Source organism: Xenopus laevis, chromosome 2S, assembly GCF_017654675.1.
Source record: "Xenopus laevis strain J_2021 chromosome 2S, Xenopus_laevis_v10.1, whole genome shotgun sequence".
Taxonomy (NCBI): Eukaryota; Metazoa; Chordata; class Amphibia; order Anura; family Pipidae; genus Xenopus; species Xenopus laevis.
Genome location: NC_054374.1, coordinates 64,573,003 through 64,599,020, shown reverse-complemented (window position 1 = coordinate 64,599,020; position 26,018 = coordinate 64,573,003). Strand labels below are relative to the sequence as shown.

The window sequence follows — 26,018 nt, the reverse complement described above, 5'->3', positions numbered from 1 at the left end:
GCTGCTGCTTGAAGCAAATTTCTCGATTTGCTTCATGGAAGGGGCTCCCCTAATCAGCCTTGTATTATGAATTTTCTAGGTTATTGGTAGTATTGCCAGATCATTTCTTTAATAATAATAATAATAATAAAATAGGTTGCCTTTAAAATTCAGATTTTTAGGGCAATGGCACACATAGTGGATTGTACGCTTTCCTCCACATGTTTTTTGTACATATGTGGAGGAAAGAGAATCCTCTCTCATGCACATACCCGTGTAGATCCATTGACAGGCACAGTGTCTGCCTGTGCGAAGCTACACAGAGAGGGGATATCAGCATAGAAACGCAAACATATGTGTTTACAATATGCAATAGCCTTTCTGGGTGATAATTGATTACTCAATCTACACTCAATACATTACAGTATGACAAGCAGTCAGCTATGAAGCTTTAGTACCGTAATTTAGACTGTGTTTAGGACCAGTTAAGTGTTCCATTAATAGCCAACTATTGTAGCAGGCTAAAATTACATTTATCCTAGAGTAGCATGTGTGCTGTAACTCCGTAACATAGTAAGTTAGGTTGAAAAAAGACACACATCAATCAAGTTCAACCTCTTAACTCTATTTTAACCTGTAAACGGATACTTGATCCAGAAGAAGGCAAAAAAAACCATTTGAAGGAAAAAATTCCTTCCTGACTCCAAAATGGCAATCGGACCAGTCCCTGGATCAACTTTTACTATCTTCCATACCCCTGAATTCCTTCACTTGCTAAAAAGCCATCCAACCCGTTTTTTAAGCTACAGTATCTAATGTATCAGCCTGTACAACTGATTCAGGGAGAGAATTCCACATCTTCACAGCTCTCACTGTAAAAAAAAACATTCCAAATATTTAGACGGAATCCTTTCTTCTAATCGGAATGGGTGGCCGTGTGTCAACTGATAAAGCATTAGAGAGATTATTATATGATCCCCTTATCACACCTTGAGCTCCTTCTCTCCAGCCCGAACAACCCCAATTTGGCCAGTCTTTCCTCATAGCTAAGATTTTCCATACCTTTTACCAGCTTAGTTGCCCTTCTCTGTACCCTCTCTAATTCAATAATGTCCTGTTTGAGCACTGCAGACCAAAACTGCATGGCATATTAAAGATGGGGCCTTACCAGTGCTCTATACAGTGGAAGAATGAACCATCCTCCTGTGAATCAATTCCCCTTTTAATAAAGCTCAAGACTTTATTTGCCCTTGATGCTGCTGACTGGTATTGCTTGCTACAGCCAAGTTTATTATCTACAAGGACTCCAAGGTCCTTTTCATTATGAATATGGCTAGTGCAGTCCCATTTAGGGTATAAGTGGCTTGGATATTTTTACATCCCAGGTGCATGACTTTACATTTATCAAGATTGAATCTCATTTGCCACATAGCTGTCCAGATTGGCAGTTTGTCAAGATGGATGGAATTATTGGGCTGCATAGTTTTGTGTCATCTGCAAACACTGATACATTACTTACAAGACCTCCGCTAAGTCATAAATGAACAAGTTAAATAAAAGTGGACCCAATAGTGAGCCCTGAGGGACCCCACTAAGAACCATAGTCCAAGTAGAGAATGTAACAGCCACCCTCTGTACCCGATCCTGTAGCATGTTCCCTATCCATGTGCAAACGACTTCATTAAGCTGAACAGACCTTAGTTTAGAAAGCAGTTGTTTGTGAGGCACGGTATCAAACGCTTTGGCAAAATCCATCTACTGCCCCCCCACTGTCCAGCATCTTACTTACCTCATCATAAAAAGCAATCAAATTTGTCTGACATCACCTATCCTTCAAAAAGTCATGCTGATTGCTGCTCATTATGCCATTCATTTTTTTTCACAATTTTGAATCCCTTTACAAGCCTTCAAATTATTTGCCCACCACAGATGTCAAACTTACTGGCCTACAATTACCTATATACAGGCTGAGATCATAATCCCTTTTTAAGTACTGGAATGACCTCAGCTTTTCTCCAATCCATAGGTACCATACCAGATGAAAACGAATCTGAGAAAATCAGAAATAGGGGCCGGTCTAAAATTGAACTAAGTTCTCTTAGAACCCAGGGGTGTATGCCATCTGGTCCTGGTGCCTTGTTTACATTAATTTTTATTAAAGCTTTATGAATCATATTCTGAGTCACCCACTGACTAGATTGAGCTGAGATTGTTGCCCCATAGAATACAATGAACTCTATATTGTTAAAATATGCTCATGCAAACAACTAGAGGGAAGAAAAAAAATTACATGTGTGTGATTTATTGAAATCTTGAGACACATATTTTCTGTGTTTTTCCTGAATAACTGTAATTAATTAAAACATATTTTATAACTTCTGTATGTAGTTTTAGGTAGATGGTGTAGCAATTTTAAATTACAGGTAAAATTGTATTTTGTCTACAGTCTATTGTTCCATTCCTTCCCTTTAAAACAAAGAACATATTCAAAAATATGATCAGATCCATTATCTTAAAAAGCTTTTAAGAAAACGTTTCCTGGATACATGCTCATCAAAGACACTGACTAGCACATCTTTTTAACTGGATATAAATACAGAATAGGTGTCTTATATAAAAGAGTGCTGCCCTATTAGACACAATTCAATGCAACATACTGGCCTGATGTAGTGTATAGTGGTTCTTGTAGAAGAACAGAGAACTATAACATCCACTGTATTATTTTAATCAATTATGCATAGTTAACATGAAGCCAGCTTCATGGAGAATTATACACTGTCAATGTGGCATTATGAAATCACAAAAGTGGAACAAAACATAAGAAACCTTTGCAAATGTGAAATTCCTTCCCATGCACTCTGTTCTGCATAAGCAAAGTATAATTTGGTCATAGTTTGTGCGCTATACTTAATAGACAGGCAGTGCATTAATCACCATTTATATTGTGCTGGCCAATAGAAAATGTATTTTTGTCTTTCTTTTGCTTAAGGTTATGGGTTCTGGCATCTTAATTGGAAGAACATTTTGAAAACTAAGGTGTGCAAATCATAATACTGCCCTCTTATTCTTCTGTTGTTGAGCCAGGAAATCTTTTTATTTATTTATTTTATTAGTATTAGTGTCTACACAAGACCTAACTATGTTTTAAAAAGTTTATTGGTTTCAACTAGTTTATATCTGTTAAAATAATCAAATGCTCAATCATGATATTATGAACCAAGCCCAATGCCTGATAGGAAACTGCAGAATTACTGGCCATTGCCTTTTGGTATAGACTGTTGGCAATATTGATGCACAAAGATGAATAAATTGGATGATCAATTGTGCTTCTCGTCTTCCTGCTGCCTGAGGTGGCAGACCTAATGCTGCCCCTCCCCCTAATCTCTTACCTGTCCTCAGTGTCGGACTGGGTTGCCAGGGGCCCACCTGAACACCTTAGACCATGGGCCCACTTTCCAAACTATTATTCCTCCTCTCCTCTTCACACCCAAACTCTTTATTCTCCTAGTCTTTTATATCTACTTACCATACTCTTCCATTATTAAGCATTCCCCCCCCCTAAAGAAATAAGGATTGACCATGAAATAGGCTAAATGGTTAGAAGCAAGAAGGCCCACTGACACCTGGGTCCACTGGGAGTTTTGCTGGTATCCCGGAGGGCCAGTCCGACACTGCCTATCCTGCACGTGAACCAGGGTGAAGGGAAAAAGTGAAAGCCGGATCCTAGGGTGAAGACACAGAGCTACTAGTAGCAGCTACTTGTCATGGCTACAAACAGTGGCGGAACTACCGGGGGAGCAGGGGGTGCGAGCGGACCAGGGCCCGCAGCCCGCTCGCCAGTGAAAAAAGTTGTGTACGGAGGGGGGACGGGGCCCGGCTGCACGTCACGCACCAGGGCCCGCCCCCCTCTAGTTACGGCACTGGCTGCAAAATAGACAATTATGATATTTGTCTTTACAAAGATACTACATGTGTTTTAACAGAGCAGTTCTCAGTATTGTCTATGGCACGGTATTTTGTAACCACAAGAAGTAGCCATCGCTGAAACACACGTAGTAAACGCAGTTATCACTATTGTCTATTTTGTAGCCGTAGGTAAAATTAAAAAGCACCCCTATGGTTCCAAATATTTACATTCTCTACAATGGAAAGCTCTCAACAGTACTGTAACCAAGCAAATTCTGGTAGATTCCTTGTTCAAATGTTTTATTAAAATATACCAAGCATACCTTTTTCTAGAATTAGATTATTAGATTGACTATTGTGGTCTTGGGTCAGTTTTCCAATGAATGAAAGATGTAGTCAAGCATCTCTGTAAATATTGTACAGCAGGCTCTTGTTACAGTCTTCAACTTTCCTTTGTAAATTATTCATAGGTACAGTTTAGATGTGTGAAGTGTGTACAACTAATGTTATTGCCCTCATTTTAGTGTGTCAATTGAAATAGCTCTGTGCTGATATCCAGTGTTTTGATTGCTTTGCTATGTAGCATGTTTTTCCAACCTGGGGAAATCGTGTTGCTTACTCTTCTCTGTCAAGAACTGATTATTACAATTCAGCAGTGTGGATTATAAAGAGCTATACCTATTACAATTACTTCTGGGCCCCAGCAACCTGGGTGTTCTGGAAAGTTGGTGCTGCTCTATCCTCTGTAGACTAGTTCTTATATTTAGTTTGTGTGAGGCTATTTGGACCTTTCTCTCTGGGCTCTAATTTGAATTTCAGTCCAGGAGCAATCAGTAACTATGTTGCTGACTGAGACATCAGCAAAATGCACATCTAAAACCTGACAAACTATTTAAAGGAACAGTTCAATGTGAAAATAAAAATCTGGTAAATAGATAGGCTGTGCAAAATAAAAAATGTTTCTAATATAGTTAGTTAGCCAAATATGTAATGTATAAAGGCTGGAGTGACTGGATGTCTAATAAAACAGCCAGAATCCAACTTCCTGCTTTTCAGCTCTATAACTCTGAGCTAGTCAGCGACTTGAAGGGGGGCCACATGGTACATTTCTGTTCAGTGAGTTTGTAATTGATCCTCAGCATTCAGCTCAGATTCAAAAGCAACAGATATGACCCATGTGGCCCCCCCTCAAGTCTCTGATGGTTACTGCCTGGTAACCAGGGTAACCAGTCAGTGTAAATCAAGAGAGCTGAAAAGCAGGAAGTAGTGTTATGACTGACATGTTATACATCAAATCACTCCAGCCTTTATACATTACATTTTTGGCTAACTAACTATATTAGAAACATTTTTTATTTTGCACAGCATCTATTTACCCAGTTTTTATTTTTACACTGTACAATTCCTTTTTTACACTGTACAATTCCTTTAAGACTATCTTTTTATTGGCCTCATAGTTCGTTAATTTAGAGTGAAAAATGGCAAAAGTCCATCAGGTTCAAACCCTCCATATGACCCACAGTGACTCCCCCATATATGTGTGTATATGTATATATATATAAAAATGCGTATAATCTGCACACCATGAGGTAGAAATAACCTGGGTGCTAGTCCAAGAAATGAATGAATACGAATGTAGGATGACAGCACTCCAAGGATTTAACAGGCGAGATATAGTGTCAAAAAATGGGTAGGTTTATTAAATCCGACGTTTCAGTTCCTCACAGGAACTTTCCTCAGGGAATACACATGCAGGACCGCCATCAGAAATTGCAGGGCCCCATACGACAAAATTTCCTGGGCCCCCTGGGCTGCACCCACCGCAAGCCCCACTTACAGGTCCGCCCTCCCCACCCCACAGGTCCACCCCCCACCACACAGTAAAAAAACAAAAAAAATATTGGTGGCTAGGGTTCCCACATGTTAATAAAAAATAAAAAGATATTTGTGGTCAGGGCCCCCCATAAAAAAAACATTTGTGGCCAGGGCCCCACATTAAAAAATATTGGTGGCTTAGACCCCACATGAGAAAAAAAAATTGGTGGCCAGGCCCCCCCCCCCACATTAGGAGAAAATTGGTGGCCAGGCCCCTTAAACGTCCATGTCATCCCAAAGTCAGCAGCTCTCAGAAAGATGGGGGGCCCGGATAATCAAGTAAGTGTGGCGTGGCCGGGCCCCCCTTACCCTCGGGCCCCCTACAACTCTCCCCCCTGTCCCCCCCTGATGGCTGCCCTGTATGCATGCCGATAGAGAACTATTAATACACTCACAATATACATACCTCCCAACTGTCCCGTTTTTAGATGGACAGTCCCTCTTTTGATAGCTCAACCTGCAGTCCCTCATTTGTACTGGAAAGTCCAGTTTTTCTCTGCACTGAACAGCCAGAAAAAAAACAAAGTTTCTAACTTAATTGGCTTTTGGCAGAGAGCCCAGAACAGCCACAACAGAAGATAAGCTACATTTGTAACAATCCAAATGTATCTAGTATCTAGATAAGAAATCTAGATAATCAAATAAGTAATTGTAACAATATAAGATAACAGGTCCCTAGGGAAAAGTTAGACTCACAGCTTAAAGGGCAATTCACCTTCATTAGCAAAACTGTAATAACTGAAAAAAACCACAGAAATATGTTCAAATTTTTATAACCAGCGAAATTTTATAAAATGAACATGGTAATTAGGGGGTGTGGCCACAAGAATGGGTGTGGTCAAAAAAATTACACCGCGGCAACTTTTTTGTCCCTCTTTTTATTTCCAAAATGTTGGGAGGTATGCAATATATAATTACTGTATATAATACAATTCTGGAAGGAGCACTCTACACTAATAATCAATTGCCTGGAATCCAGATTCTTAAAAACTTTCTTCACATCCACAAGGAAGTAGCAATTTTTATTCTGCGCCCTTCACACACTTTTTTTGGCTTTTACCCTTCCTTATCTTAATATGCATATGCAGTCAAATTATTCATGAAAGATTTGGGATCTGCCCAAATCCCTAAGTAGTAGATTTGGTGCGTTCCTAGTTATTTTCCAACTCTTGTAGCGCCTGATAAACAACGGGTACTGAAAATAAAAACACTGTTATTACTGAGTACTACATTTTTTCTTTTTTACTACATCAGTTAGCAACCAGGAAGTGGTTTAAGTTAAAAACTGGAGTATGAATAGGGGAGGGTTTAAATAGAAGATAAGTAAGAACAACTATTAAAATTGTAGCCTCCCAGAGCAAACATTTTTGATCTCCATATATGAAAGTTAGAGAGAAGCAGAAAAGGAAGTTGCTAAGAATAGGGCATTCTATAACATACTAAACATTAGCTAAAAGAGAAACGATCAGTTTTATGTCAATTGTTTTTTTATTGGCTTGAAAAGCTCTTTTGTTGATTCCCCTTTTTTTGTCCAGGGGCAAATTGTGGTGGTGACACTTTTGTTGATTGCTCAGTTACAACAATCTTTACAGTTTTTTGTTATTACAAAGCCATATATTTTTGTTGTTGCCTTAAATGATTTATGGTTTAAAGACAGTGTTTATTCTGCATTTCATGTTACATTTGATTTTACATAATTTATAGCATTCATATGTAACTATTTTCAATTATTTTTTTTTATTTTGCAGTCTTAGCAGATAGAGATTGCCTCTGGTATGCAGACAGAAATGGAGCCTGGCATCCTGGATTTGATTGTTATGCATTCACATTCTGCTGTGGGAGCTGCCACGAGAGATTTTGCTGCATAAACCCCCTTCAACATATCAGTGAGAGGGAGCAGAAAGCATGTATTACACTAAGGTGGATGACATATCCAAATCAATTATTTAAACTCTATCTCTTCTCTCAGCCTTACCTCTATTCTATCTTTATATTTTGGATTACTTTAAAAAAAGACATCAGTTCATTGCATTACAAATTACTTTTATTGGTGTAAAGATAGGGAAAGACAAGAGGTCCTCTGGACTAATTTATGAAAAAATAGTGGTGAGTACAACATTCCCTCTTTTGCTATAGTTTATACAGGAGCAGTGGCCAGCTCCATGTTGTAGCTCCCACCCTTCCCAAGTATGGTCAGGTGATCCCAGTGGTGGCAAAAAAAAGGGCAACCATTTGAGATTTGTAACCTTGACAGCGAGCAATGTAGGGAAGTGAGAAAATCCCAATTCCTTTAGATGTAATACTTCAGAATGAATACTTATCCAGCAGACGCTTTATATTTTGTATCCCAGATGCGGACCAAGTCAGTTGGGCTCCCTAGGCAACCTGGCCAGGCAGCTCTCAGCCCCACCGTGTGCATGTGCGTGCGCAAGATTGCAGCACATCGCTCAAACATGCAAGATAAAGTGCACGTTATAGCAACCCGACAGGGAGCAGCGCTGCAGAGAGTAAGTAGCTGCCGTTGAGGGAACAAGGCCTGAACAGGGGTAGGCAGCAAAAAGGTATGTGCCTTGCGCCCCCTGCTGCTGTGCCTTAGGCATGTGTCTCTTCTGCCTACCCCTAGTTCTGGCCATGTTGTCAATACATATTGCCCTTTTACATCGTTTCCCTTGAGCCAGCATTTTGTGATAGTTTGTGTGTTCCCTCAGAAATCACCTGACAGGAAATAATGCAGGTTCTAATTGTAATAAAAACAGATTTTAGGTTTGTTTTCGTTACAGTCCAAACAATTTCCAGCAATTTAAAAGTGTTGTTGGGGCAAAATACAGGATGGCAAAGCAAAAGAGACAGTCTATATACTGTAAAAAAAAACCCAGAAAAAGTGATATTCAGGCCAGTGGTGTCATAGGAGTGCATAGGCAGTGGAGAGGAGGTCAGAATTGGGTAACTCCCTATGAAACGGTGGAGTTGATAGCTCTGCATACTTTATATAAAGACTGTCTATTTTACGCTGCCATCCCACTTGTTTTGTTTTTTATATTTGGTTGCAGAATTATAATTGCTATATGGGGTGCCAATTCCATGTTAAAATTTGGCAAGGAATTGTAGACAACTTTTAGCAAATTTAGCTAATTCTCCTAGGTTTTTGATTCCCACAGCAGACCACCTAGCAATATAAGGCACTGAATTGAAATGCGGAAGGTATTTATTGCCTCATAGGATGGTCCATTTAGACCAGACAGGTTGTTTGGTTTGCAAAATTTTATGTACCATCTGATAGGATTCCAGTACTGTTCTAATAGTGGGTGTTGTTCTATGCGTTGAGGAGATATCCATATAGGGTAACTTAGGGAACCTGCGATAGTGGCTTCTAACGCAAGCACTCAGGTGTCTACATTGAGACTTATTTTGCTTTTTATTCAGCAGCTCTCCAGTTTGCAGTTTCAGCAATCTCGTTGCTAGGATCCAAATTACCATAGTAACCATTAATTGATTTGAATAAGAGACAGAAACATGAATAGGCGAGGGCCTGGATAGAAACACATAGTAAAATGTAGTAATAACAAAAAAATTTCTACAGAGCGTTTGTTTTTAGATGGGGTCATTGACCCCAATTTAAAACCTGTAAAGAGTCAGAAGAAGAAGGCAAATAATTGAAGACCAATTGAGAAGTTGCTTAGAAATGGCAATTCTATAACATACTGAAAGTTAACTTAAAGGAGAACTAACCCCTACCACCACCACCAAAAGCTTCCTCTAAACTTTCTGGCATCCCCGCCCATTTCCCTCCCCGCGATGTGCATTGAAAAAATCTGAACCTTAAATGCAAAAAAGCACAATGGAGCTCCCAGTCGCCATCTTCCTTTTTTTCATATGGTCTCTTCAGCGACACAAAGCCTGCCGTAGCATGCACAGTTAGGCCAAGTCAGGAATCCACTTCAACTGCGCATGAGCACATCAGCGTTGAGAAGACAATACAAAGAGCCAGAAGATGAACTGGAAGCTCTGCTGTGCTTCTGCGTGAGACCACCAAAAGAATCCCCTGCTCCGCTGTTCCTGGATCTGAGTGCAGCAGCCATGTTTCACTGTGTCCTGCCACAGCTTTTGCTGTGATTGCTAAGGCTGAGCATGCACACTAAAAGGTAACTGGGTCTGGCTTTTATTGAGCATGAGCCTAGTTTTGTAGGATAACACAGCAAGTAACCTAGCAAACAATTATTATTATTGTAAATCTATATTTTTATAGAGACATGCCTTGTTTTTGAGTATAGTTTGACTTTAAGTTAACTTTTAGTATGTTAAAGAATGGCTAATTCTGAGCAACATTTGTTTGCCTTAATTTTTCCTTGATGTTTTAATTATTTGCCTTCTTCTGACTCTTTCCATCTTTTAAATGGGGGTCATTGACCCCATAAAAAAACAAAGCCCTGTAAAGCTACAAATGTATTGTTATTGCTACTTTTTATTACTCATCATACTGTTCAGGCCCACTCCTAAAGAGAAAATAGGTCACTGATGAAAAGGGCAACAAAGACGATTCAGAAGTAGCTATAGCTATACCACGAATTCATCCTGCTGTAGGATGAAATCAGACTGAATTGTGCACTATTCAGTGGAATAGGTAATACAGACACAATGGCACTTAGCACAATTAAATGGAATGGCAAGAAACATGTTTGGATGCAAACTTCAATAAATGGCATCAATAAATGTAACTTGCAATTTATTTACCCCTTGTCCTGCTCCTTTTCAAAATCAAACTGTAAAAACCACCATAGCCTGTAACTATGCATATTTTTATAAGTACAGTTAAAAAATACAAATAATCCAAAACACAATACGATATGGAGGTGGAATCATCTTGAGGTTGTTAGAGTTACTGGAAATTCTACCTTTCCATATGTTTCTGTTTATTTTTTTTAAAATGTGAACTGTAGACTAAACCACTTCATCTTTGACAGTCCAAAGGCAATCGTTGGTATTGGATTTTCTGTTCTTCTTTTTCTTGTGGTGATTATTGCACCGATGTGCTGTTTCCGCTGCTCGTGCTGCTATTTATACCAACGTCGCCACAGATCCACTCCACACAGTGAGTAAAATCCAGTTTAAAAATAAATTAGTAACAACCTAAGTGAGGTCAGTTATGCAGTGAAAATATAGCTCTAAAAACCTTTGCCATTCTGATTATGTGTTATAACAATAGGGCCAGTGTCAATCTGCATGGCCCTCCAGGTGCAACCCCCCCCTGGCCCACACACCCAGAGGGTTTTTTTTTACCCAGTGTCCCACCAGCTCAGTCCAGCCCTAAATAGGGCTTTGCTACATCCGCAAGTGCTGTGAGCAAAGTGCAATTTCAAGCACCATCTTCATATTTTTCTTCCAAAATGCAGTGTTTTTCCCCAGAATTCCAATATAATTATGGACACAATTATGGACACAAGTGAATCACTTGGTGAAACTGTGCTGCACCTACTGCAGATGCGTGTGTTTTGTCAAAATGAGCACAATTACATGTGCATGTGTCCAGGATTGCACAGAATATTTTCTCAGTCTGCCTAGTATTATTTCCGGTGTTCAGCGTGAGTGACAAGTACGCCATTTTCTTTTGGTGCAACTGAATTGTGGCAATTGATGCAGGGCACTAATGGGAAGTCTGGAGCTACTGCCACGTGAGTTAGCAATCGCTCCAGGGTTCCCCTGCATCATTAGGTGCGCCAGCACCCGATTTGAAATAGAAGCAGGGCTTCCGGTTTAAGCAGCCATCAGAGGATGACGTGCTGCACAGAGCTCCAGGGCGACTTGGCTATCTGCTTACTGACCCGATCGAGACCTATTAGGAGCCTGACCGCGACCCTAAAGGGAAGAAGAGCAAATTCCCCTACTATACACTCTTCTTATCACCCAGAATGCCAGGCAGAAGTAAATTACAGGCCACAGCACAATAGTTTAAGATGGCATCAGAGGCCTTCATTATAAGAACATTGGTGGCCAGGGCCCCCCTTAAACGGATTATAAAAAAACTTGCCCCCCCCCCCCCAGAAGTTTAAAACAAAATTGGTGCCCAACACACAACAGGGACCACAAAGGGTTACCTTTAGGGGGGCCCTGCCATGTTGCACTTACTTCATTAATGTGGCCCACCTGCTGTCAGTGAACTGCCAACTTCAGAAGGGAGTAGGGGAGCACAGGTGGCTGCCTCTTCTTCCAGTGACAGCATTTTCTTCCCTTGTTGTCACAGAATTTCAAGTCCCGGTTAAGCTGCATGGTGATTGGATGAGCTGGAGGGGAAGTTTAAACCTTAGCTATTCAATCCCTGAGCTGCTCAGCTGGGACTTAAACTCTGTGACCAATAAGGGAAAGTAATGGACAGAAGATACCTCCCCCTGTGCTCCTGTCCTGCCTTCCCGAAGTTGGTAGCTCTCAGAAAACAGCAGGGCCCGGCTAATCAAGTAAGTGCTGCGTGGCCAGGCCCCCCTTACCCTCAGGGGCCCCCTACAACTCTCCCCCCTGTCCCCCCCTGATGGCGGCCCTGCAGATGTTAACACCTGTGGGGGGGGCAGGAAGGGAGACTATGTAGGGTAGGGGGTAGGGTTTTTTATTAGTTGGGGGGTTGAATTCTCCTTAAAGGAACAGTAACACCAAAAAATTTAAGTGTTTTAAAATAATGAAAATATCATTTACTGTATGGCACAGGTTAACTAAAGGATAACAGATAACACCATTAGACAGACAGAGATTATTTGCTATCTGCTGTGTAACTTGAGCTTTTTCTCCTTTGAATGGCTGCCCCCATTGCTACACAGCAGCTTATTTATATAAACAATAGTAGTGTTTCTGAAGCAAACACATCAGTTTTACAAGTGCAGGGCAACATTGCATTATATTTTCGTTACTTTAAAACACTTTTATTTTTTGACGTTACTGTTCCTTTAAAGTCATCTATTTAATCTCTTGCTTTCCTTCAGTGTCTCCTACAATGGAGTAGCATCTTCTCCAATACCTCTTTCTGTTGGGGTTTTTCAAGGCTCTGTCCTGGGCTCCTAATTATTCTCCCTCTGCAAACTTATCAACTTGTATGGTTTCAACTACCACCTCTATGCTGATGATACACAGATCTATCTCTCCTCTCCTGATCTCAACCCAGAATTCCTAACTCGGGTCTCCTCCTGCCTGTTCGCTTTCTCTACTTGGATGTTGCAATGCTACCTTAAATGAAACTTTTCTAAAACTAAAATGATTCTCTTTTGTCCAACACCTGTAACATTCCGGAAGTATCCATCATAGCTAACAATTCCACTATCACCCCGTTTTCCCTGGCCCGGTGCCTTGGGGTTATCCTAGATTCTGCCCTGTCCTTCACTCCTCATATGTGGTCACTTTTTAAATCATGTCACTTCCACCTAATGAACATATCCAAAATACAATCATTTATCACCCAAGATGCTGCCAAAATTCTTATTCACTCTCTCATCATGTCACGTCTAGTCTACTGTAACTCTTTTAATTGGCCTTCCCCGCCAGAGACTGTCTCCAGTCCATAATGAACACTGCTGCAAGACTCATAAACCTCAGCAACCGTTCCTTCTCTGCCATGCCACTCTGCCAATCCCCAGGGGGTGGATTTTTGCCTCCGGAGCCCCGAGGCCGAACTGCGCCGCTGGGTCCTAGCGCCCACCAATGGCGCGCTGCTGGGTCCTAGTGCCCACAAACATCACACGGAAACCCCTGTTCCCCCTCACATGCGAGGCACATGCAGGCTTACCCAATCCGCTTACTACGCTCCTCTACTGACCTGCTCCTGAAATCTTCTCCTCTCTCATTACCTCCTGACACCCTCGCATTCAAGACTTTGCAAGGGCTGTACCCCTCCTCTGGAATTCTCTCCCACAGTCTGTCCGACTTTCTCCCAACCTTTCTGCTTTCTAAATATATCTTAAAACACACTTATTTAGAGAAGCCTACCCTCACTCTGCTTAAAGGAGAATTCAACCCTTTAGCAAAAAAAACCCTACCCCCACCCCACGTAGATACCCCCCTCCTTCCTCCCTCCTCCCCCCTGCCTAACTGCCCCCCCCCCCGGGAAATGCCCCTAATTCAGGCATTGGAGTTCACTGCAGCCATCTTCCGGGTCTTCGTATTTCTGCAATTTCCGTCTATTTCAGTGCATGCGCAGTTGTTGCAAACCGGTAATTTGCTCCAACTGTGCCGCTTCGGCGGTCTCCGGCTCTTCCAGGTCTTAACGAAGATCCGAAAGATGGCTGCGTGAAACTCTGATCCCTGGATCTGCGCCGAGGGGTAAGTAAAAAGTTAGGGGCATTTCTCGGGGGGGGGGAATAAGGCTGGGGGGAGGAGGGAGGGGGAGTATGTGGAGTGGGGTGTAGGGTTTTTTTTTGCTAAAGAGTTGAATTTTCCTTTAACTACCAAATAAAATACCACATACTACATCTCTCACCCACTTAATTCTGATCTTGCCCACTCCCACAACTTGTGTTTTATTCCCTTCCCTTTAGATTGTAAGCTCTTTTGCCTTCTTCACCTTTTGTACCGGTATTGGTCATGATGTATGTAACTATATGTTCTACGTATGTAATTCATGTGATTTAGTTGTATAAACACATTTACTTTACAGCACTGCAAAATATGTTGGCGCTCTATAAATACATGTTAATAATAATAATAATACACAGAAGGAGCCCACTGATAAATGACTACAGCTACAGCTAGAGCTGCAGTAACTGAGAACCTGTACAGGTCCCAAACAGATAGGCTATTAAAATTGCAGGGAGAGATCAAAAGCAAATTACAGGTTGATGACTTACAGACTCTCATGGATACAGGCCTGTAGTGTCTTGCTTAAAGGGGAAGGAAACCTAGTCGGCGCAAACCCCCCCCACCCCCCCTCCTGTTTGTTGCCCACCCTCCTTCCTCCCCCCTGGCCTACCCGTCCCGCTGGGCAAATGCCCCTAACTTGTTACTTACCCTTCTGCGCAGGTCCAGTCCAGGGAGTTCACCGACGACATCTTCTTCCACGTGATCTTCTTCCTGCTGTGAACGGCATTTTGGCGCATGCGCAGTAGGATCATTTCGCCGGTACGGATCTACCGCGCATGTGCCAAAAGTCACGCGCATGCGCAGTAGATCGTACCGGCGAAATGATCCTACTGCGCATTCGCCGTTCAAAGCAGGAAGAAGATTGCGTGGAAGAAGATGTCGTCGGTGAACTCCCTGGACTGGACCTGCGCAGAAGGGTAAGTAACAAGTTAGGGGCATTTGCCCAGCGGGACGGGTAGGCCAGGGGAGGAGGGAGGGTGGGCAACAAACGGGAGGGGGGGTGGGGGGTTTGCGCCGGCTAGGTTTCCTTCCCCTTTAAGTTGGAGGATTGTGGAAACTCTTAAGAAGAGTCTAAGAAACAAATTTATGGCAACTCACTAACCCCAGCTGACTACACGTTTTGCAGACTACTATCATCAATCACAACACAGGAATGCAACTTTATAATGCAAGACTACCCCACGAAATGGTCAAATTAACCATCACATCAGCTGAATCTGCCACTGCCATATACACATGCAAGCTGGATACCCCTTTGATGGAGGATGGGGAACCATTATCGAGGGGGAGTGGAACACTAATAAAAGAAACCCTTGGAAACGCCTGAAACCATGTCTAATCAGCCAGGTCTGCTTCATAACCAACCCAACATGAAAAAATTTCCACCTCTGTTGCACTGCTCTGTGAATTAATACTCCAAAATATGTTACTGAAGTGGTATTTCTCAAGGGCCTCGGTAAATACCACATTTCTTAACTGTGCCGATGCTGTTAAATTGTTATAAATTGTGTTATATAGGTTAATAACTAAGTTGGGCGATGCTATGTCTGTAAATATATAGACAGAATGCAAGACTTGTATTGCAAACTACGTGAACTCAACCATATGCTTATCTCTTTCATATGTTATCACTATCCGCATAACATCTATTTGGCTGAGATAAACTGAAAGTCCCAACTTCTGTAAGGATGTATTCTAAACACTATTTTCTTATTCTCCAACTTTTCTTTTCTCTTCCTTTCATTTCTACATCTCTGAAACTTCTATTTCCTTTCTCTATGTTTGTTTAAAAATTGCACAAAGATTCATGCATCATAGGATGTACATCATCCTGCTAAAATATGTCAGACATTAAATATTAGCACTATGCTCACCACTAAGTCTCAGGTATGCTACACATATGCTTAAATTGCCTTTACCCTGTAAATACTACAATGTAGAGACAGTAACAACCCAATCATTGTCTCTTTTAATAACTTGCGCCACAGTTTGATCAACTTATGTGCATAACCAGCATATAAACACCTCCTTTCTCCATTCTTAAATCAAATGCTTAAAAGGCAAGCTAATACAAACTTGATATGATGTGATAGCGAAAGATAGGGTCTGCTCTGGGCATTCATACTTAAGAAGATATTATATTTGAGCTATAACCTAGAACAACTGAACCTATAAATGTAAATTGTCATTAATGTGTACAAATCCATAGGCTTCAGAACCGGGGGGGCCACAGGGGCCGTAGCCCCCCAGAATTTTCCTCCTCCATTTTGAAATCGTTTTTTTTTTTTAAAAAAATTATTTTTTTTACAGCTTTTTTTTGCCTTTTTTCTTTTGAGCTGGTGCGTGTCTGGGCTGGCTCCCTTACCCAGCCGGTCCACTTTCATTTTGCACCACCCCCCTCCAAGCCGGTAAAGTTGAAGTGGCCAGTGAATGAAAGGAAGCCCCGCCTGCCGCACAGCTGCAGTCCGGAAGAGAAGCGAGCATTGCGTTGGCGCCTGTCAGCAAGGAGTACATAGGAATGCATGGATAGGCCTGCACATGCGTGCCATACATGCAAATAGAGCGCAGTATCCAACGTTGTCTCTGTGCAGTGCAAATCGGCAAATGCAACTTTGCCTCTCATCCCTCTCATGCATCTTACAGTACAATACTCGTCATTGCATGTGATTATTTTAATGGTAAATAATGCTATCTAAAGAAAAATCCCTTATATATTTGTAAAACGTGAAGATGCATGCATCTTCCATTGTAACAGATATATCTTATACCTGGACTCTAATATACATGTATTGGCACAATTTAAATGGAAATACTGTGCTAAGGTCTCAATCCCTGGCCCTAACTTATTATAAATGTATTATAATGTAAACGCAGGCGACAGGAATAAAAGGAACAGCAGACAACTAGAACCCTATCAGGGGAATGTAATAAAAGTCGCAAAGAGCAAAACAATTCGCACCAATAAGACTAAAAATCCACAGCTCGCAATGTAATATTGTTCCTTAAACTGTTATTGCATTGCGAATTTTAATTGCGCATTGCGAATTTTAATTGCGCACTCATAAGAAGTGCTTGAAGGTGTCGTAATCTTTTGGAGCAAACATAACGACTTTTTCAGTAAGAAGTTTTATTACATTGACTGTGCATTGGCGCAAACTATAAAATTCGCAAACGGTCTTTCACTGTCGGAAGTGTTCGCTAAACAGTTTCCGGGCTCGCAAAAGCTATATTAAATTCGCACAAAGCAAAATTTGTTCGCGCAAAGGCATAACTTTTCGCATTGCGAATAGTTTTTCCGTTAGAGATTTTTTCTCTCTCTTATTCATATTCGAGTCTATTATTCAAATCAGTAATTTGTACCCTAGCGACCAGATTAAATTTGCAAACTGGAGAGCTGCTGAAAAAAAAGCTAAATAACTAAAAAAAACATAAATAATAAAAGATGTAAACTAATTGCAAATTGTCTCAGAATGCTATTCTGTACATCATACTTAAAGTATTCTCAAAAGTGAACAACCCCTTTAACACCCATTGGTGAGGGTGAGTGGCTGATCATTGCCAATTTGTCAATGTGCTCATCTACTTTTCTCTTCTCCTTCTATGGGTTCTGTGGGGTATTTATACATGGAGTTGCCCCTTTGCCATCCTGCTATGGGTTCTGGGGAGTTTTATACATGGAATTACCATGGTACCATCCTGTCATGAATTCTGGGGACATTTATACATGGAATTGCACTGTGCCATCCTACTTTGGATTCTGGGGGTATTTATACATGGAATTGGCATTCTACTATGAATTCTGGGGTTATTTATAAATGAAGTTGCAATTATGCTGTGAATTCTGGGGGATTTATAAATTAAGTTGCCATTCTGCTATGAGATCTAGGGGTATTTTATACATGGAATTTCTACTGTGCCATCCTGCTTTCTGGGCGGGGGGTATACAGAAAATACAGGGTTACAGATTTTAGTACAAAGTTAATCCAGAAAATGATCTAATTGCATCTTGGAGTCAGGAAGACATTTTTTGAAGCAAATTGGATAAGCTTTAGAAGGGGCTGTTCTCCTTCCTTTGTATCAGCTAGAAGTTAGACAGGTTTTACTTAGGCCAAAAGGCTAGACACGTGTCTTTTTTCAACCTAAATTACTATGTTTATATATAATTATTATGCTGATGCTGTGGGATTGGAAAATTTGTACAACTGCCCCATAATAATATAACATTGCTGTCTAACTAGCAGAAAAGGTATCCATGTAGTGAGAGATTTTTCACATTACTAATGCAGTCACTTCATGGCTTTCCCTACTACAGGTTACACACTGCTCCAGGCCTACAGTTCCTCATACCTTGCATTTTGGCAGAGCAATAGTGTGAGGCAGTGCATGGGGAGGTGCTAGAACTTGGGAGAGTGCCTTTGCTCACTGATTCTTACTATATAATGCATTCTTGTACTTTTTTATTTTGCTTGGCCTGTCAGTAATCTCTCTATGTTACTGCTTGTGTGGCTGTTGTCCATTGCTCTATATGTATGTATTTGGTGTGCCAGTGCCTCGGGTTCTTACTATATAATGTTCTTTATAGTGCTTGTGGTGCCTTCTCTATATTATGTTCTTGGGAGTTCAGTACCTACTGCTCCTTTATGTCTTTTGAGTACCCCACAGTCTCTGCATGTAATGTACTTTAGGTGCCAGAATCTTTTTCCCCATAATGTGCTTGTAGTGCAGCATTCACAGCTCTCAGTTAAAATTGTGCATGTGGTGTTAATACCCCCTTCCTGCAGTGCCAGACTTTAAGCAAATTTTGCCCCCACTGCTATGGTTTGATTTTCCTGAAAATTCAGTGAAAGCACACAGGAAAGGGGGTGGAGCCCAAAGGGAGTGACCAAAAAAGGGGCATGGCCAAATTTTTGTACGCGCGTCACATGTGCCCTTCATCCTGGCCTCCCCTGTCAAAACCATCTTCTGCTGCCTATGTACAAATCTGCTAGCATGTGTGCAAATAAAACAGTTTTAAAAAAAAAATGAAAAGCAGGGCCGATCTGTGCACAGCACTACTGTACGTAAGTGAGAGAATCAATCTTTGCCGCTTCTACTTTTAGGGGAACTGCTTTTACTCACAACTCACTGCTGGGAAAGTGCATTTTGCTCACTGCATTTTTGGCCGTAAGAGAGCTCTAATGTCTCCTAAGACTACAACCTGCCATTTTCCACCAGCTGTTGTACTACAGATCCCAGCATTTTCTGACAGCAGGTTTGTCACAGAGCTGCATTCAAATGGGGAAACAGGAGGGCTGTATCAGTGAGTAGGCATTGGTTATGAGACTTTACCCAGTTACAGGGGAATTGTCACTTATACATAAAAAGATGGATAACATGACTGGTGTGTGCATTTTTCTATTTCAGTAAACATTTAACATGAAGTAAATGAGATATACAGGTATAGGATCCCTTATCCGGAAACCCAATATCCAGAAAGCTCCGAATTACGGAATGGCTGTCTCCCATAGACTCCATTTTATTCAAATAATCCAAATTTGTAAAAATGATTTCCTTTTTCTCTGTAATAATAAAACAGTACCTTGTACATGATCACAACTAAGATATAATTAATCCTTATTGGAAACAAAACCAGCCTATTGGGTTCATTTAATGTTTAAATGAATTTCTTGAAGACTTAAGGCATGAAGAACCAAATTACGGCTTGGGTTAAATAGCTCACGGTATAGTTTTATTATATTGCTTTTTATTTTATCATAGATCATTTACTTCTTCTTCTTTTTTAGCCCAAGAAATATATATGTCTGGAATCCCTCAACAACAGCAGCAACCACCCTATCCTAGACAACCTACATGCCCTCCATATCCTGTGCAGCCTTCGTATCAAATGGATCCTAATCTTGTCCCGTATCAAATGGATCCTAATCTTGTCCCATCCCAAACAGGATATGGACCTGTGCCAGTGTTCCAAGGAAATGGGCCCAGTCCCCAGTATCCAATGTACCCTACAGCTCCACAGCCCTACAACCCAAATGGTAAGGAAAAACATATTTTATCCTGTTTCAGTAAGAATCTGATTCATATCCTGTCATGTGACCTCTGAGGGAACATACACAATATTAAAAAGTGGTGACCAAAGGGAAAACACCACAGGGCAATATTTACCAATACATATTCCCATTTGATAATATTCTTTAAATAGGTCACTTGTTATAGAACAAATTACCTGTTGGCTAAGTATTCATTCTAGGCATAGTTTTTCTTAAATACTCTAAATGCTAAGAAGCTTGATGATTTATTGGAGATATGGACATGCCAGCAGCCTTAAACATAATGGTCACCTAGGTGTTTGCTCCTTCCCCTGTTTCAGTACAGTACAGTGTGAAAGTCCCCTGTGGAAAAATGTGGGTGATTTTAAGTAATCCAAAATTCGAGAGAATAGTCACAATTGTGTGTAGGCCACCCAAAATCTTAAAAAAGATTTACATTAATGAATATATAAAATACAGGTCACAGTCAGATGCAAGTTTCACAGCTATCTATTCATCTGTATAGCATATACAGGGTGAACTCTCACTTTCTACCATCAATATATATGGTTCTAAAGAATTCCCATAGAAATGAAAAAAGAGCTGTGAATTTTCTTTTGACAAACTGTGATGAGCTTTATTTTAACCTTTAGATAAATATGCTCCATAGTCCTCCCCAGGCCTGGACTGGGATTTAAAATAGGTCCTGATGCTAGGTCCTGGTCCTAGCATCAGGTGCACCGATGCTAGAACAGCCCCACCAGCCCAATAAATAGTGATCTATGGTATCGTACAGCAGCCACTCTGGCATTTTCCAGAATGTACAGATTGCCAGTCCGGGACTGGTCCTCCCCCAGTTCTGGGAACTTGGGCTGGTAAATACTCATTAAGTCTTAAATGAAATATAGTTTTTTGTCTTCATCTTTTTCCAATGGACAATGGTCTCTTCAGTGGACTGCTAATGAATGAAGGATCCTCTGAAAATCAAGAATACATATAATTCCACCCAAAAATAGTATTACCTATTCACATAATCATGCAAATAGCCTTTAGTGAGCAGATTCGATATTGTTAAGTCAGGTGTAAGAAGTAAAAATAAATAAAGATAAACTAGCTTGGTAACAAAGTATGATAGCATACCAACCTGGGGGCAGACAAAATTAACTGTGACTGAAGAAAACACATAGCAACAACACATCCTCCCAAAACAAAAGGCCACCAACCTGTAAGGTTACTTACCATTCCTACCTTGTGCGTCCTTGCTCCAAGGGGGTGCTTAAAAACAGGCTCAAAGTTATGCTACTGTACTAGCATCAATGCAACTGCGCACACGTGGTGATACAACACGTGTGTTCTGACACAACTTGCGTGTGTCCTGACACAACTGGGACACCTTCTGACACCAGTTCCCCTCTGGCTTTGGTGCCCTTTTCCCCTAAGTGCTACTGGCTTATTGCAGTGTTCTGCCTTCTCCTTACACACTCTGTATATTGATTGTGATTTCTTGAGTTACAACTCTGCCTGTTTTGGATCCTTACAGTAGTTTGGAAATACAAGGTGCCCCAGAATAAATTGTAAATGACTCACCAAATAGTTAGTGTGGTCCGCACCAGCCCCAGACCCCCAGCTTTAGGGAGCGGTACAGCAAGGGTATGAAGAAGAAGTGGGGCCAACCGGCACTCAAAGCGATACACAGGACTAAAGAAAATTTGTTAAAAAATATATATTTTAATTGTACAAAGTTAAAAAAATATATTTGCATCTCCACTTGCCCTACGCGTTTCACACCCACTTGGGGCACTTAGTGATAGAGTCCATGACTAAGTGCCCCAAGTTGGTGCGAAACGCGTAGGGTGGATGGAGATGCAAATATACATTTTTCTAACTTTGTACAAATAAAATATATATATTTTTAAATAATTTTCTTTGGTCCTGTGGATCGGTTTGAGTGCCAGTTGGCCCCGCTTCTTCTTCATACCTGTTTTGGCTCCTTACCTGTCTGCTGCTTGACCTGACCTCTGGCTGGTTTATTTTTCTGTATCTCCGCTGCCTGTCCTGACTTGGATCTGTCTGACCACAGACAGATCCAAGTCAGGATCAAGTTAAGTCCTTGGTTAAGTCTCTCCTGTCTGAAGAATGAAATTGGTTGAATTGGAGTACCAGACTCTTTGGAGGACTCGATTCTTCTAACTATTTTCTATTCGGCTCAATCAAAGACTATGAGAAAGAAGATCTGAATGGTCTAGCCATTCCTGTTCTGTGTGGTTCCTCCACCAATTCGCCATATTCCCGAGAGCATTCATCCAGATTCTGAGCATATGCAATTTGGTGCCATCAGGGCACCACTCACTCCTGAGGAGCATCTTTGGCAAAGAAGGATGAATCTTTGCCTCTATTGTGGCCTGGTAGGCCACCTTCTTCACAACTGTTCTGCCTGTCCCTCTCTACCAGGTAAGAAGCCTGAAATGAAGGCCCAGGCTCTAGTTATGCTTCCTTACTTACTTTTTGTCTTGCTTTTCAGTAGGGAGACCAGACCGTGGAGCTGCCAGCAATAATTGACTCTGGTGCTAGTGGTTGTTTTCTTAACAAGACAGATAGGGGGAAATGTAATAAAATGACAAAGAGAAAAACAATTTGCACAAATAAGAATAAAATTTGCATTTCGCAATGTGTCATTAGACTGTTATTGCATTGTGAATTTTAATTCCACATTGCTCATTGCAGAAGTGCTTGAAGATGTTGGAGCAAACATATTAACTTTTTCAGAAAGAAGTTTTATTGCATACACTGCACACTGGCACAAACTATAAAATTTGCAATCTTTCTTACACTGTCAGAAGTGGTCGCTAAACAGTTTCTGGTTTCGCAAAAGATATATTATGTTTGCACAAACAAAAACTAAGGTAAAAAGAAAATTCATATCATACTTACCGGAATTTTCTTTTCCTGGCCATCCTCCCCGTCAACATGAAAATTCACTAATGGGTTAATCTCCTGCTACTCCCAGCCTTGGCAGAAGATAGTTAATTTCTAAGAACCCATAAAGCCCACCCCATCCTGGCTCACATCAGTCTGTTTATAAAGCCACCATAGGGAGGGCATGTTGACGGGGAGGCCAGGAATAGAAAATTCCGGTAAGTATGATATGAATTTTCTTTTTTTCCTGGCCATCCCCCGTCAACATGAAAATTCACTAATGGGTCATACCCAAGCAATTAAACCCCAAGGGAGGGAAAATAATTATTCTTCAATTTATATGGCCCAACAGGCTAAAAAATAAGACAACTAACTGTCCAAACAGGACCTGAGATGAAGACATAACCTCGAATCTGTAGAGTCTAAAAAGAAACGTAGTAGGTAACTGCAGGTCATTTCAGAAGACACTCCTGCCTGATGCCCATGAGGCTGCCACACCAAGTGTCTAATGTACCTTACTCCCCTAGGCAAATAGTTGCCCTGCTGTTTACAAGCCCTTGATATGGTCTTGACTATCCAGGAAGAGTAGACTTGGAGGCAAGTTCCCCTTTTCTCCTTCCTGCTGGCACAGCAAACAGTATTCTAAACTTTCTGAAGTCTTCTCTTCTTTTGAATAAATCTCAAAACATTGTAAGACTATATCTATATTTGAACCCTCATCCCGAAAGGATGCTGGAGGCTCCAAGGACAGCAATACAATTGGTTAATTAATGTGGAACTTAGAAACAACTTAAGGCAGGATACTGATTATAGTCAGAAATACATTCTCCTCATGGAACATCCTGTAAGGAGCATCTTACGAAGGGCCTGTCCCTCGAAGGTCAAAAGCTTGACTTCACAGCTAACTAGGAGTAAGCAACCACAAAGAACTTGATCTAAATGTTCAGTCGTGCAGTAGAGAGGGATCTCCGATCAAGAGGAAGACCCCAGGTTGGACAAATAGACCACTTCAATGGTGGACGAATTTTGAGTTTTGATTGGAAAAACGTATCTACTAATGGATCTCTCGACCACCTCTTCTCAAATCGTCAACAATGCAGAGACTTGGTCTTTCAGAGTGCTGAGACTCAGACCCTTTTGTAGCCCTATGTTAAGAAACTTCAGGATATCCACCACAGATGGTGTTATCGATTAAGATGCATCTCAACAGCACAGTAAGAGAATATCTGCCATGCTTTATAATATTTACAATTTGTATTGCATTTCCTGGCATTGATAAGGGTTTGACTTGATCAGAACATTCATACTCTCTTAGGATCCTCCTTTTAACCTCCACACCATCAGTTGGTGATTGGGTTTGGATGCTTCCAACTGCCCTGGAGAAGGAGACCTCTGGTTTGTGGAAGTAGTAACAAACATAATTGACAGTTTTCTCAGGAGTAGATACCAAGGTCTTCTGGGCCAAGTGGAAGAATGGTCATCATGTCCATCCTTGGCAATAAGATCCTTTGCAGGACTCTCAATATTATCCGTACTGGAGGAAAGATGTAAGCAAACAGACCCTCCCAACTCTGGGAGAAGGCATCTACTGCCACAGTCCCACACAAGGGACTCTGAAGAGGAAGATCTGAAGCTTGGAGTTCAGATCTATTGCCATCATATTCAGCTCCGGACAGTCCCAATAGATGCTGGCTGAGATAATCTGCCTCAGGATATTGCGCTCCTGGAATGTACAGAGCAGTTAAATCTTGAAGGTGGATCTAAACCCATTCCATGATTGGGACAGTCTCTTTGATCAAGAACTTGCTCCTTGTTCCCCTTGATTTCTAAAATAAGCTGCAGCCACTGCATTGTCTGATCTTCACTGCAGACCCTAGAACCACACTGAGCTCCAGGATATTGGTCAGTATCTAGGAAAAGGTCTTCTCCCTGCCCCTGAGGCATCTGTGAACACCTCTATCCAAGCTGGTTTCCTGAGGGGAAACACCATAAAAGGAATTGCTGGGTATTTTCCACCAGGCTAGATGTCTCTTGCACTCTTGTGTTGATCTGAATTGCCAGTTTCAAGCTATAGGATCCTACTGCCTGAGAAAATAACTGAATAGACCTCCATTCTCCATTTGGTCCATTTCACCAAGTTTATAGTTGAAATCAGAAGGCCCAGAATGATCACGAATTACTTTGCAGATGTGAATGACTTCTCCAAAAATTGCGTTACCTGAAGGGCAGGTGTCAATTTGAGCTCCAAGGTATGCCATTTTCTGACATGGTATCATCTGACTTTTGGCTACCCTTATGATCCAGCCAAACTTCTCTAAAACCTCCTTTTTATTAGATGGATGGTGATGTGACTGGATCACTCATCCCTAAAGTAAATCATCCAGGTAATGGTAGATCTCTATGTTCTCCTGCCCTTTAGCTTGGCTATTATCACAACAAGAACTTAGGTAAAAGTTCTGGGAGAAGTAGCAAGGTCAATGCGAAGACAGCAAAATTGGTAATGTTGGTCTTAGAGACAAAATTGTAGAAATCTGAGATGTTCTAAAGCAATGGACACATGCAAATAAACATCTTTAATCTAAAGAGGCTAGCCAATCTCTTGGGTTAAAGTTTGGCTCTTCGGGAATCTGTTATTCCTCAAGGTCTAATATGGGACGTAAGTCTCCAGTAGCAAATAGCAGAGAGTAGAAAACTCTTCCTGAGATGGAACCACTGAAATTGCTCTCTTAACAACAGCCCTGAAAACAAGAAATGTCCTTTCCCCTACGTCTTGAGGAATTGCAGTAGGAGCAAATAATTGAAAGATACATACGTTTTCACCCATGAATCTTGAACCTTTCTAGCCGAGACTTCCTGAAAGGTGAGCAACCTGGGGTAGGCTGGACGGAGTGACTGTAAATGAGCTTTTGAGGAAGGTTTGGGAGATCTTGGGACTCCAACTCTGGACCTGAAAGAACCTTGTCCTGATCGCAAAGATGAAAATCT

General features: G+C 41.2%; 1 protein-coding gene across 1 annotated transcript in view; it reads left to right on the top strand.

The window, feature by feature from the left end:
- The window catches only part of shisa4.S (shisa family member 4 S homeolog), a 29,695-nt gene that overhangs the window by 1,705 nt on the left and 1,972 nt on the right, over nt 1–26,018 (top strand). Inside the window, exons 2-4 of the mRNA NM_001096205.1 lie at nt 7,509–7,680; nt 10,722–10,849; nt 19,875–20,123. Coding sequence (NP_001089674.1) covers nt 7,509–7,680; nt 10,722–10,849; nt 19,875–20,123 — 549 coding nt within the window. The remainder of the gene's footprint in view (nt 1–7,508; nt 7,681–10,721; nt 10,850–19,874; nt 20,124–26,018) is intronic.